The sequence below is a fragment of the Boleophthalmus pectinirostris genome, unplaced genomic scaffold, assembly GCF_026225935.1.
Source record: "Boleophthalmus pectinirostris isolate CB_2022bp ecotype Guang Dong unplaced genomic scaffold, ASM2622593v1 HiC_scaffold_2, whole genome shotgun sequence".
Lineage (NCBI taxonomy): Eukaryota > Metazoa > Chordata > Actinopteri > Gobiiformes > Gobiidae > Boleophthalmus > Boleophthalmus pectinirostris.
This window is the reverse complement of record NW_026571152.1, coordinates 2,842,704-2,856,915: the sequence shown is the minus strand read 5'-3', so window position 1 is coordinate 2,856,915 and position 14,212 is coordinate 2,842,704. Positions and strand designations below refer to the sequence as shown.

The window sequence follows — 14,212 nt, the reverse complement described above, 5'->3', positions numbered from 1 at the left end:
CACACTTTCTTTACATATCAGACAAACTGCACGCTCTTTACACTGAACAAAAGAATAATCAGTTGTCCAATGTTCTCTGAGAACTCAGTACTCTCTGTATAGTTTTTGTACTTTAACACTTGACATTTTGCTGTCCTTAACTGCACTACAGAACTCTGCACATGCATTGACTGTCACTGTTTGATCTGTGACGAAAATTTGGCGGCAAATGTAAACACGTCTTATAATTATTTAAATATAAATACTTCATATAAATATTTTAATTGAAAAAAATCTAAATACAGGATGCAGACGTGTTATTATTAGCCAAAAAATCATTTTAAAAAATAGACCATGACAACTTCTGAGGATTGCCTCATGGACCAGTTCAAGTGTTGGGGGCAGAGGGGGTGGGGGGCCGGTCAAAGGGGCGTGGAGGGACTGGAGTCGGCCCGCAGACCTTAGTTTGATGACCCCTGGTTTAGATTTAGGCCATGTAATTTTTTTTTTCTGGTTTCTTTTGAAGCATCTTGCAACCTAAAGTGTAGAGCTAATTTTGCTTTATGATTAGATTGGCATGTACATCTATAGCTCTGAAAAAAATAAGAGACCACTCTATTTTTTGTCTGAAATGGTGAAGTGCACAGCAAGAACAGTTCAAAACAGGCTCCTAGGGGCAGGGCTCAAGTCGTGTAAAGCTAGAAAAAACGCTTTCATCAATGAGAAGCAAAGAAGAGCCAGGCTGAGGTCTGCAAAAAACCATAAGGATTGGACCATCGAGGACTGGAGTAAAGTCATGTTCATCTTGGTGGAAAACATGCCAAGATGCATAAAAGCTGTTTGTTATTTTGACCATTTGTAATTTTCTGCAAATAAATGCTCTAAATTACAATTATTTTATTTGGAATTTGGGAGAAATGTTGTCAGTAGTTTATAAAATGATTTTACTCAAACATACCTATAAGTAGTAAAATCAGAGAAACTGATAGTTTTGTAGTGGTCTCTTATTTTTTTGTCCAGAGCTGTATATCTATAATACCCATACATATAATCTATAATGTATCTATAAAGTATCTATAAAGTACATGCTCTCTATGTGTTACTCAAGCTTAAGATCATCTAGATGTTTTTGTTGCTTGTTCAAGTCTTGGCCAATGCTACTGCACCAGGCAGAAGGAACTGAAATCATTTAATTTCCTTATTTGGATAAACAAAGACAGTTTTGTTCTTAATCCGTGAAAATGTGGAGCCTCTGAGCTGTTCATGTGACAGAGGCTTGCTACACAGATGTGGTTTTGTTCACTTTACAAATGTAATAAGTGCTCCATCTGAACAACAAACCCTCAAATCCCCTCTCCTCCTCTCACACAGGAAAGATACACTGAGCATTACAGCAACAGAAGAGAAAGAACTTTACTCATTTAGCGAAAAAGGCCAAATAGTTAAACAATATACAATATGAAAATATGAAATGTTTTCCTTGTGTAAATTGTCGCTGCATTTTGGATGGACTTTTGATGCTTCATTTTTAGAACTTGGCACTACTTCCTGAGAATTCATTTTTTCAACTTTCTTTCACAAACTGACACTTGACTGACATAAAACTGATAAATATTAACCACAGTTACAGTTGTTTAAAAGAAATTCATGATTATAAAAGCATGATATGTGTCCTTCCTCAATCAGCATTTCCACACATAACAGTACCAAGTCTGAGGAACCAGCCAGTGTTTCCTCGTGTTCACACAGAGACAACAGGATTGAAAGTGAGTCTTAGGTAAATATTTAATTTAGTACTTCTACTGAGCAGTGTGTATAAACTATAAAACTGATTCACAAAACCCTTGAACAACTGAACAGTTATGTACACTTATTCAGAATGGAACGATTAGTTATTTAATTAAGAAATGTTTTACCAAAATGTCTAACTGGAAAGTACACAGCCCCAGAGTTAGGAGCTAAAAAGTGTGACGTACGCCAATGTTAAAAAGTTTTAGAACACCCAAATTTTTCCAGTTATTTATTGCGATTCAACTCGTGCAAGTCCAATGAACAGCTTGAAATGGTACAAAGTTAAGAACTGAACAGACAGAGGTTAAAAAAAGATAAAAGATACAAAACAAAAGTCCAAGCTCTGCCAAAACGACCTCAGGAGAACAGAACAAGATGGTAAAGTTAGAAAACCTGGAGTGTGCAGCAGCAGCACAGTGTCCAGACTTAAACTCCATGGAGCTGGTTTGGGATGAACTGGACAGAAGAGTGAAGCAACCTACAAGTGCCACACATTTATGGAAACTTCTGCAACAGACTTGAGAAGAACTTTCTGAACGATATTTGATTTCTGTTGTAAAAAGAACGAGCCACGAGTGTGTTCGGCTGTTCTATCTGCCACACACATCAATCAAAAATTTAGAATATGTTTTGGTTAAACAGTACAAAAAAAAAAGGTGGTGGTGTTCTAAAACTTTTGACTGGTAGTATACATCGAGAGGGGAGAGGTTAAAAAAAGAAGTACTAGGAATTGAAAAAGGTTCCTACACTGTGTCTGTTCTCACCGTATGAAGAATCGCCAGAGTGTCCAGGAAACGATGAGGCAGAAGCCCAGGATCCAGCAGTGGATGATGGACAGGGGGATGGGGAGCATCAGGGTGTGGGGGTCGTACTTCACCACGATCAGGAACTCTGTGACTGTGATGGCCGCTACGATCCACGCCTGCTGACCCAACTTCTTGTGGAACTTACTGAGAAGAGGAGAGAAAAACAAGACCTTTAACATGTACGCCTGTGCTCCTTAAGTTGTTTAGTAAATAAGCAGATGATGATCAAATGCTTTATTAGTGAGTAATTATTTTATTATTATAAGGAGTTAATGGACAACAGAAAAAATAAAATGGAGAAAATGTATGGAGTGAGTTAGCTGGAGTTTTAGGAGTGACTGAAGAGTTCATGTGCTTATAAAGATGTACGTCTCTGTATATTTAATAGTTTTTAGGGGAGACTAATTATTACTGTAGACCAGGAGTGTCAAACATATGGCCCGGGGGCTGGATCCGGCCCTCCAAGACCTTTAATCTGGACCTCGGCTGATTTTCTACTAAAATATTTGAATTATATTTTCTATTAAAATCATGTAAATTTTCTGTGGTGTTTATCACAGCAGCGTCTCCAGCGTCTCTGTACGTGGCCCCTCCCACCAGAGCAGCACAAATGAAGACTTGTCTCTTTCCAAACGCTCTTAAAGGACGATCGTTTTGACTGTTGACCGTGACCCTCATCAGAAAAATGTCACAAATGAGAAAAGTGGAGCCGAGTGCAGGATTTTCCAAGAAAAATTTACTTATTCCTATTTACATACAAGTTCATGTTAAAACATTGTGTTGAAATTGCATTTTTCTTAAAGTTTCAGGTTGTTCATAATATTATAATATTTTGTAAAAGAAAGAGTTCATCAATTAAAAAAGATTTCTGCAATAGATTTGTGTTTCTCTGCACAAATATTTGAAATTATTGCTATTTTTGGGGTTTATATGACATGATCTCTGGCTCCTTTGGGATCAAAGTAGGTTGGATATGGCCCCCGGACCAAAATGAGTTTGACACCCCTGCTGTAGACCATACAATTTTAATGTTGCCTATTTTGTTAATTTGTTCATTAGCTTTAATTGAAATGCACTAATATTGCAGTGGTGTCCTGAAATGCACTTTTCACTTCCTTAGTAAAATATAAATGTAAAATGTCAATCATTATAGTTCTTACGTTTATGTAATGATGTAACCGAGTCTATATTTACAACATGCATAGAAGGTTGAACATCCTAACTGGCAGACATACTGAACTCTTCGACTGGCATGGTATACATCAATACTGATATTTTGTTGATGTACTGTCCATCCATACTTTTATATATCAGATTTGAGTCTATAGTTGCAGCAGTGTGTAAATACAAACTCACGGGTGGTCCATGAAGTCATAGATCTCCCTCATGGCCACTCCCCCCACATTGACAAAGAACACGAGCCTGAGCAGCACCAGGTAATGCTCCGGAGGCATCCACAGAACAAACTTCAGGTAAAACGTGTTCAACTCTGCCAACAGGAACTGCACAAACACAAGAGAGGACACAGAGGGGGGTAAGTAATCATTACACAACAACAGTGTGTGTTATGCAGTTTTAGAGCTGGAGAACGTCATGGTGTTCCTTCATGAAGTTGTGGACTGTGGTGGCTTTAGTAATGGTTTTGTTACATGAACAGACTTTCCAAAACAAAATCAGTTTACCTCCAGCAGCAGGTTAAGAGGATTACACCATTAAGAGCTAATCCCAGAGAGGTGATGTGTGGGCGATGACAGAATTACAGTCCTGTTACATGTACGGCTGAATGCACTGGGAAAAATATCGAACTGTGATTTTTATGACAAGCATCGCCATTACGATTAAGTAATTAGGGATGTAACAGTAACTGAAATATTGTGATATCGTCAAAAGTCTCACAATAATATCATGGACTGTCACAATATATCAAATTACAAATTTTGGTTGCTTAAATACCTTGTTTTATAGAAGCAACAGCTTATGAACATCAGAAACTACATATCCCATGATTCATTTCAGTGCAGACAACATGAAGAAATATGTTTTTGACTTGAATTCTTGGGATTTGACTGAAATAATTCACACCAAAATCTTGTCAATGTATTTTAAAAGCAAAAAAAATTAAGTGTCCTATCTACAATTCTATCAGCCTCTCCAAAATAAATATCGTACCGTGAGATGCATGCATGATAATAAGATTTGGATATCGTTACATCCCTGTTAGTAATCATTTCAGAACATGTTTGTATAGATCTTGACTACAGAGTTAGATGTTTTTATGCTGAATCAGACAGGATATTTTGTGGGTTGTGGAGGAAATGATGGTAGTTCAAAAATAGCAGCCTTAGTGATTTGGTAATTGCAAATATCAAATGTGCTTAAACATGTGAGTAAATGTATCAGTAAATGTCAAGGTTGGTGATGTCCAAGTATTGCACATAAGTGAATGGATTGTTAATTTACAAATTAACTTTTTATTTTTTTTAAATCCACATTTTTTTGTCAATTGTCTTTTAAAAAGGTCACAGATTATTGGTGAGAATTTAGTTGGAAAATCATAATTTGTTTTTTTTTATAACTCCAACAAATGAGTTGGAACCCGAACAGCTCTGCATGTTGGAGGCTTGTGGAGATAATGAGGCTCACCACTCTCACATATTTTAGTCTTGTGTGAAACTGAATACATTTTGGACACATGTTGGATCAAAAATTGGACAAATAACTGGTTTCACTATAACTGAAAATGTTAACACTATACATGGGTGATATGCCTGATTTACAACACTATACATTAAACAACACTAAACAACATATACAACACTAAACACTATACATGGAGGATATACCTGATCTACCTAATAATGTCAGATATTTATTCAAAATCCCCTGTTCCTGTGCAAAAAAGGCAATTACAAATTGCCTAAATGGCTTCAATCAGATCCACCTGTGTTAGAAGACTGGTTAAAAATAATTGAAGAAACTCATAAAATGGAACGTCTGACAACGGCTTCACGCTGATGTTTATTATTCAAGATGGGCTAAATGGTCTAAATATTGCAGTGAAGTTTAGTTAATAGTTAGCGCTGCTCCAGCTATGTACCTATAAAACAAAACACTCCAGGGTAACATGTATGAGTGATGTGTGTATTAGGGATGGGCATGATTAATTGATTAATCGATAATTGATCATTAAGAATTTCATTGATTACATTAATTTTAATCGACAAACCGAATGCAGGTTGCTGTGCGTAGCGTGACCAAACAGGTCTGTACATGTGTCTCTCTGCACAGTCAGTCTGCAATGTACCGAAGCACAAATGTGTATTTAACAATGACGTGTACAAAAAATTCCAGGCTTTCTGTTGCGTTCAGGACAAGTGTGAGTCCATGTGCACAGTGTATAAAGCAGCACATATGTTTTGGAGTACAGAGGGAAAAAGTTTTACCAGGTGAGAGTCACGCAATGTCAATGACGAATCCCCACCTCCCTCCCCCCGTACGCTGTCCTGGTTTTGACAAACGCAAATCTGGTCACACTAACCTGTATTCCACTGAGTCATGTCTTTTAATCCAACAGAAATTGAACCGCATCAGCGACACAAGAGCTGTAGTTTTATCTTCGCTGAGTTTATGCAAATTATCGATGTGGTTTTAAGTTTTGTTTCTGGGAGAGTTGCACAAAACTGAATTAAACACATTATAATGTCAAACGGCTGATGTGGCTCTAGAGTGGTTACGGTTTATATGTCGTAAAGTTGAATTTATTTATGCAGATTAGTAGTGCAGATAGTAATAATAATGATGATCATTTTAATATAAAAACTTTAATGATTAATCAATAATCGATCGTTAATTCTTCCGACGATCGATTAAGAAAATTTCATCGAATGCCCATCCCTAGTGTGTACGTATGTATATATGGGTGTGTATATATATATATGTGTGTGTGCATATATATATATATGTATTACATATGTATTTTTTCCACTTAAATGTATGTTAAATTCCTTGCTGACTGTGCATTGTATAAACTGTATTGTTATTGAATAAAAATTAAGTGACAAAAAAATAAAAGGGCCCTTATTATGCTTTTTTTCAATTTGTTATGTTGTTGTTTCCTACAGTTGTGTTTTGTTTCATTCACACATGTTTAACCCACAGTTCTTCTCAAACAGAAAACACTGGGAAGTGCTCCACTGTGTTTTTAAACTCCATACACCTTCTAGAATCATCTGAATGAATTGAGTCGTAGAATTTCCAATACTCCTCTACTAAATAAAAGGTGAAAGGAGCAGTTAACTTGAAAACAACAGCTTCATGACATCACAAGGTGGGCTAGGACTTGAGATATGCAGACTAATAGGTGAGTTTCATTGTTGACAAAAGCGTGCGTTGCATGCTGGGAATTATTTTGGTCGGCAGCAAGAAACACTAATTCAACATGACGGACGGAGCGAGAAAGCACGTAAAGGGTATTGATCCCGGTTATTTATCCACTCTAACGGCAGAGGACCCAAGACCATTTGACCAGAAATTGGTCATAAGCATCGATGGAGCCAAATCACCCTTTTCAACCCCGACAAAAGGTGGACCAAACCGAATTTCTGGTCAGAATCTCCAACTACCTGGACAAATATTCACATTGGCGATATCCACAATGACTTGGTGGAAACTCCTGGGCCATTCACAGCAGAAAAGATGAAAACCTCCAAGAGTCTCAATGTGTTGTTGAACTTGGAGTCCACGGTTTGTTAGGATCTTCTACGTTTGCTCTGGGAATGTTTGAAAGTCGTTTAATTCACCGTTAGCGGTTCTTTTCACTTGGAATATGAAAACGACATTTTCCTTCTTCCGTGCTTCTATTTGTGCATCCGATAATGCAGCAGGAATTTACCATTATCGGGGATAAATAGGCGAGGTTACGTACTGTGTTTGACCGCTATCCTGTTTCTTGCCTCCAATCAAAATATTTCCCAGCATGCAACGCGGTCTTTTAATAACAATGACGTCAGCTGAAACTCGCCTATAAAGAGGTACTCAAACAAGTGTGAATGAAACAACAAAACTCAAGGTCTGTTTCTGAGCTAACAAAATTCTAACATGACTTAAAGCTCTCAAGAGTCAGTTTTGTGTAATATAGGACCTTTAAAGGTGCACTATGTAACTTTCAGGTGGAGGGTCAGCATCGTCTCCTTGGAGATGTCCTTTCTTTGCTTGGTTTGTTCCACATTAAACTCAAAACACCCTCACCCCCTCATAAAATTAACTACTACTTTATTTTTTCAGTGTTTTCTCCCCGACTGTCTGTTCTTACCATGAAGATGATGCCGAGGACAGCGAGCCAGCGCCGCAGGTTAGAGGCAGGTTTCCACTCAAATTTGACCCAGCTGTAGGGAGTGAACTGGAACGCAATACGCTTTATTTTACCCCTGAAAAAGAAAACGACAACACATGTAGAAACAAACACCGTGATGCAATTGCCTTCCTTGGATTATATGAGGACATGTTTATTTTAGGGAATAAATTATCAGCGAATTAGGGAAGAGCAATGAAATAACACATTTAAAAAAGCCATAATTATCAACCTGATCAATACTCTGGGGTTGTAATTAGGTTGTAATTATTGCAAAAAGACTCAATGACTCAATCCCTAACAATTAACTAAATAAAATAGAATAAATCATACTTATAAGAGTGAATGTTCCAGAGTCCCTGCCACTGATAGGGCTTCATGGAGAGCCAGGCCAGAGTCTTCATCCCGCAGTAGATCCCCAAACCGTTACACACCAGGACGTCCATGATCCACTGGAGCACAAGGTTAGGGGAGTTAGATCAGTTACAATTACAGATATCATTTCAACCACAGACTGTATGAAAAAGTGGACTAAGCGAATATGACGTCACCCACAGAGTTCAGCGCCGCTCAAATGAAGCTTGTGATGCTAACGGTTAAGGCTGTTTTATAGTTCTGCGTCGACTCAGCGCGCACTGCTGCCAATCACCTTTGATTTATTAATCTGCATCAAAGTAATTCATCGCCACAAAATAACGCGGAAAGCGAGAACAGGAAATGTATGTAGAGCAGATGTAGAGAGGACCAATCATAGCTCTTAGGGTCTACGTCGTTTCACCCTGCTGTCTGAGTCGCTTCAACGTGTAGATACGAAATATCTGAGGTGCATGTTGGTTGACGCAGATGCTCTGCAGTTCAAGGAGAGGCAGACATCGCAACGACCATAAATTGCGTTTTACAGGTGGGAATTTGGAGCCTATTATGAATAGGATTTTTTTGACTGACAAAATAGCAGGAAAAAAAAAAAAAAAACAGGATCATGTAGAGCGAGTTAATACAAACATTTTAAGACCAAATTACAGAAGCTCACAGCAGCAGTTACAGAGAAAGGAGCCGTAACATTCCAGCGTAAATCAATGGGAGCCAGAAGAGCCACATGTGCACTTCTTATTTGGAACACCACAGGTAGTGTGTTACCTATGTCCATTTGTTTATACAGTCTATGATTTCAACACAAAATAAAATTGTTCATTTATTTTGTCCAAACTGAAATACATGTATCATTTATGTTATAAGAGTTCAAATGGGTACTTTCAGTAACACTAGTTTAACAATCATCATCATCATCATCATCATCTGGAAACCCCTCAAGTTAAATAATGTTAAATAAAGAGGTTCAACACGTGTGGATTTTCTGTTTGTTTTTCTCCTTTCAAAACTAGTGCAAAGGTTGCTTGAAAGGTGCTGAAATAATGACATCATAGTATAAAAAAGCTGTTGCACGTACGTGGTCCCACCAGCACTCAGAGAAGTTGGGCAGCTGGTGCTCGAGGCTGTACTCCAGAAACTCAAACATAACACTGATGATCATACACATCCACCAATCACGGATCATCAGTGTCTGAGGAGGGAAACAGGAAAGAGGGAGAGCGAAATCAGACTATGGCCACACAGTTGTTTCAGGAGTCAACTAGGCTTTTTTTTTCCCCAATTAGTTGATTAGTTAAACAGTTATTTCTGTTGTACACTGAAACTTTATCAATACATTTTAAAATAAAGGTTGAATTGTGGTAACTGAAAACCTGTGATAGAGAATATAAATTAATAAAGTGTATGCCGATGTTTTTGTAATAAACTCTTTGACATGTGTTTTGGAGTCTGTATAGTAGTCAAGATAGTCTATTACCGTATTTTCCAGACTATAAGTCACTACGGAGTATAAGTTGCATCAGCCAAAAAATGCGCAATGAAGAAGAAAAAAAACATATATAAGTCACGCTTTTTGAAAGAAATGTATTTGACAAAATCAGAGGCCAGGAACCAACATTTCATCTTGAAAGGCAAGTTCTAGTAAAAACAATAGTAGAGAGAACAACAGACTGAATAGGCGTTAATATGTTAACGTAACATATTAACAGTTATTCAGATCATTATAGCATAAACAACAGAACATAAGTTTACCAAACTTACAATCTCACTCCAAATCACTAAATCCATTGAATTCTCATCCTCTGTGTCACTTCTGCGATCTCCAGAGGTAAACCATAGAGGTAAACAGAGCGCCGCTTCCTCTTGTGTGTCGCTGTCGTCAGACTCAGCATCAGTTCCAGTTAGAATTATTTCTGCGTTTCTGAATCCCAACAGGTTGGTTTTGATTGTCCTTGAAGTTGAGGCTTTATTCATCCAGTGACTTCCAGGAAAGTTGCAGCCGCCTGGTTACCATGAAGCTGTGTTCTCCATTCCCGCTTTCCGCCAGTACCTCACAAGTTTCTCGCTCACTCCACTCTACTGCTCGATGACCGTTTTTGGCTGCATATTTCACTATTTGCAGTGAGACAGTGGCTATTTCTACAGGAGGCAGGCGCAGTAGAGTGTGAAGTGACAGTGGTACAGGAGTAAAAGTAGTACTAGATACTGACACACAAGCCTAGAGCCTCACATGGCTGTCAGACTGAAAATTTTAATAAGTAAGTCGCACCAGAGTATAAGTCGCAGGAAACACCCAAACCATGAAAAAAAGTGCAACTTATAGTCTGAAAAATACGGTAATCATGATTAACATTTTAAATTCACTATATTGTACATTTTACAAACGTAGTAGCACTGGTAATACAGTAATAGTTGTAGTAGTCATAGTCGTGGTAGTTACCTTGATGTACCATCCCAAGAAGTGAGCTGGCACAAATCCATCCATCTTGTCCTGAAACACACCATGATACATTTCCTGTGACATGTTTGTGTGAGTATCAACAGGAAAGAGCTGCTTAAAGGAAGGAACAAGACAAGAGACATGGACTCATATCTGTCTTGCCCAAACAGTCACAAATGTACAATTTTAAAAACACTGTTTAACTGTGCATTTGTCAGACTGTTTACGGGATTCAGATATTTTCAAGATCATCCTTAAATTCATTTTTCTCTGAAGTACTAAAGGAAAAATCCATGTTTATTAGGACAGCACCTACTGATGTTATCTAGATGTAAGAACCTGCAAAAAATATGGCCATTATAATAAAAACAATTTCTGTTTCAGTTTTATTACTGAACAGAGAGAACTACAAATTTTGTATAGTACATATATATGCTGAGGAAAATTACATAAATATGACAAAAAATTTGGAAAAAAAAAAAATCTGTTCTAAATAGTTATATTATGGATCAAGACCATACTGACAATATTGAGGAGAAACAGTAGTAGTTCAAAGTAGTTAAGTAATCAGTGTCACTATCAGTACCTTTTCAAATACATTTTTTGGAACAGATTTTTGACAACCTACTTTCCAAATACAACCAAATCTAAACCAGGTCTACACCAGGTCAAAACTATGGCGCTACAGAAGATCAAAATGAGGTGGACTAACAAAAGGAGGTGAAATGTACATAGAAGCAAAACTAAGCAAACACTTAGGCTGCGTTCAGACTGCAGCCTGAAGTGACCCAAATCCGATTTTTTGGCCCCTATGTGACTGTATCTGATCTTTTAATGACACAGATCCGATTTTTTCAAATGTGACCCAGGACACTTGGATATGTGCTCCTGAAACTGATACATATCTGATCTTTTGACATGCAACTTCAGTGTGAACGGACAAAGCGCATGAATCCAACCTACACGTTATCAACAAGACACAAACGTCACTATTCTGCACTGAAGTAGGCGGAAATTGTTAATGAACTCCGTGTCACTGAAGTGAAGCACATCACCACTCACCACTCTTGGCTCCGTCTCCACATCCACACGTTCCTTTCAACAGACTGTCCCACAAAACACCACGGCCAAAAACCGTCCTTCTCCTTCTCAGTCTCCTCCTTAAAACAAGTAAGTTGTTCATGTTCTGGCTCCGGTACGAGAGGAACTTTAAAATCTCCAGGTGCTCAATGCTCGCGTCCATGTTCGGACAACTTCCGTAAACACAGAGCACGCTCGCTGCGGTTGACGTCATCGTGTCTCCAGTGCTCATGTAGGACACTTTCGGGCCGTTTAATGTTCACACTGGAGTCACATACAAGTCGCATTTAATTGGAAATGTGAACGACCTCGCAAAAACATTGGATTTCACAAAAAATCTGAATTGAGCGTTAAGCCCTGCAGTCTGAACGTAGCCTTAGATTTTTGTCATTAAATGATGACCATAAAAAGTGGTTACAGTGAAGAAATGTCTCACCCAGATGTTGTGGAAGGGGTCTGTGGCGTTGTCAGGGTCATACATCAGACAGTTGCCTCCATAGTCTCGCTCCGGGAGGGGGACCCCGAGTTTAGGGTCGATGTATTTCATGAAAATACGACCATCATGAACAGTCTATTATAAAAAAACACAGTAAAAACATTTAAAATACAATTGATTTAAAAAAGGCTGTACTCAATTTTTATGTAGCAGAGTAAAATTTGTTTTGCTGTCTAGGTCTGCAAGTTGAATTTGAATGAAATCGAGAACAAACTACTGGCTTAAAGGACGAAAACCAACTCTGCGCCAGTAAAAACGTGTGGAGTGAAGCAGAGTTCGGACTTTGGAGGAGACAAATCAACTGTTTTGGGAATGATTACAAGACTATTGTTTATGTTCATTACATTAAAACATTTATTTTATTTAAAATATTTGGTTGTTTTAAATAAACAAACTATTAAATCTAATTGAAAACTGTGATTGCTCAAGATTTTTTGCCATTTTTCCAAGTTCTATTTTGCCCTCATACAGTTTATTGCCAAAGCAGCTCTCACGTGGCACCACCAAGCCAAGTTACAGGTCAGATCTGTGGAGGAGGAGCCCACTCACATATTTTTTGAGCAATAAAATCTACTTAGATCAAGTTTAATGCAATAAACTTTAATAAAATTCCAGGCCAAAAAAACATCTCCATGGAAACAAGCAGGTGACCAGGCAGACTGAGATTATATTCTGCTTTTGTGTGACAACGCACTCACCTGAAAGAGGATGAAGATGAGGAAGAGCTCGTAGACCACACTGACGCACAGCCAGAATCTCCAGTACGCTGTAAACAAACAAAAAACAGTCAATCATTTCATATAATCAGTTTTAAAGGTCCAATATTAAACAAAATTGACTCTTGTGAGCTTTAAGTCATGTTATAATGTTGTTACCTCATCAAAAAACACACACCATGGTTTGTGTTTTGTTTCATTCACATCCATATTCACAATTCTTTATTATTAGTCTGTCTACAACTCCAAAGCTCAAAATGCTCCGTTCAAAACTGTGATGTCACGAAGCAGTAGTTTTCAAGTTAACAGCTCCTTTTACCTTTAGTTTGATTTGTCAATTCCACGTCTGAAATCATCCGTATGATTCTAGTGAAGGTGTATTGTGTTTTTAAACTCCATGGAACACAGATTTTCAGTTTGAGAGAAGAACTCAGCCTAAATGTGCAGGATTTGTGTGTTAAACGTGTGAATGAAACAAAACACAACTCTGTATGTTTTTGACGAGGACACAATATAATAGAGACCAGAAAATAGCCTCATCTGGGCCTTTAAACGAGTTACACAAGAACAGAGCAAAAATATGACCCCTAAAGTGCATCTCTAACCGGATTTAGCACACCTCATGATCCAGGCACAGTCACTGAACTGCCCTCTGTTTCCCTGCAACAGCCTCAACCACAAAATGGCACTGTGGTCAATGCTCACGTACACACTTCATTTTAGTCGATGCGTGTCACATTAAAACATTAGCTCACAAAGAGTTGTATTTAAAAACATACCGTAAAGAACAAGTGACTCTCAGCTACTGTCAAGCTAAAACTTACAAACATTTCAACATTTTATACACTCTTTGATAAGGCTGAAAACATGTCATCAAGTTCCTGTCTTCTAATGTGTTCTAGAAAAGCTGCTCGTCCTGTTGTTTAGACCTCAACTACGCATCTAACTTTCTTGTGTTAGTTCAACCATGACGCTTCAATGTTACTTAAACTTAATGCTTCTTGATGCGTTTCAGTGTGCAGAGTTTTGACACTTTTTTGTACCTAAAGACACATTGTGTAACTTTTCTGGTGGCCGCTGAGTCCTCATCTCCATGGAGATGTCATTGCTTTGCCTGGAATGTGCCATAATATGCACACACAATATCAGACACATTGTCAGTTTACATAAAAACAAACACGTGAC

General features: G+C 38.0%; 1 protein-coding gene across 1 annotated transcript in view; it reads right to left on the bottom strand.

The window, feature by feature from the left end:
• ptdss2 (phosphatidylserine synthase 2) overlaps nucleotides 1-14,212 on the bottom strand; it is a 33,040-nt gene that overhangs the window by 1,245 nt on the left and 17,583 nt on the right. Inside the window, exons 5-12 of the mRNA XM_020929306.2 lie at nucleotides 13,010-13,077; nucleotides 12,252-12,386; nucleotides 10,736-10,786; nucleotides 9,374-9,487; nucleotides 8,260-8,378; nucleotides 7,888-8,002; nucleotides 3,933-4,078; nucleotides 2,535-2,720 (exon numbers count right to left, since the gene is read on the bottom strand). Coding sequence (XP_020784965.1) covers nucleotides 2,535-2,720; nucleotides 3,933-4,078; nucleotides 7,888-8,002; nucleotides 8,260-8,378; nucleotides 9,374-9,487; nucleotides 10,736-10,786; nucleotides 12,252-12,386; nucleotides 13,010-13,077 — 934 coding nt within the window. The remainder of the gene's footprint in view (nucleotides 1-2,534; nucleotides 2,721-3,932; nucleotides 4,079-7,887; nucleotides 8,003-8,259; nucleotides 8,379-9,373; nucleotides 9,488-10,735; nucleotides 10,787-12,251; nucleotides 12,387-13,009; nucleotides 13,078-14,212) is intronic.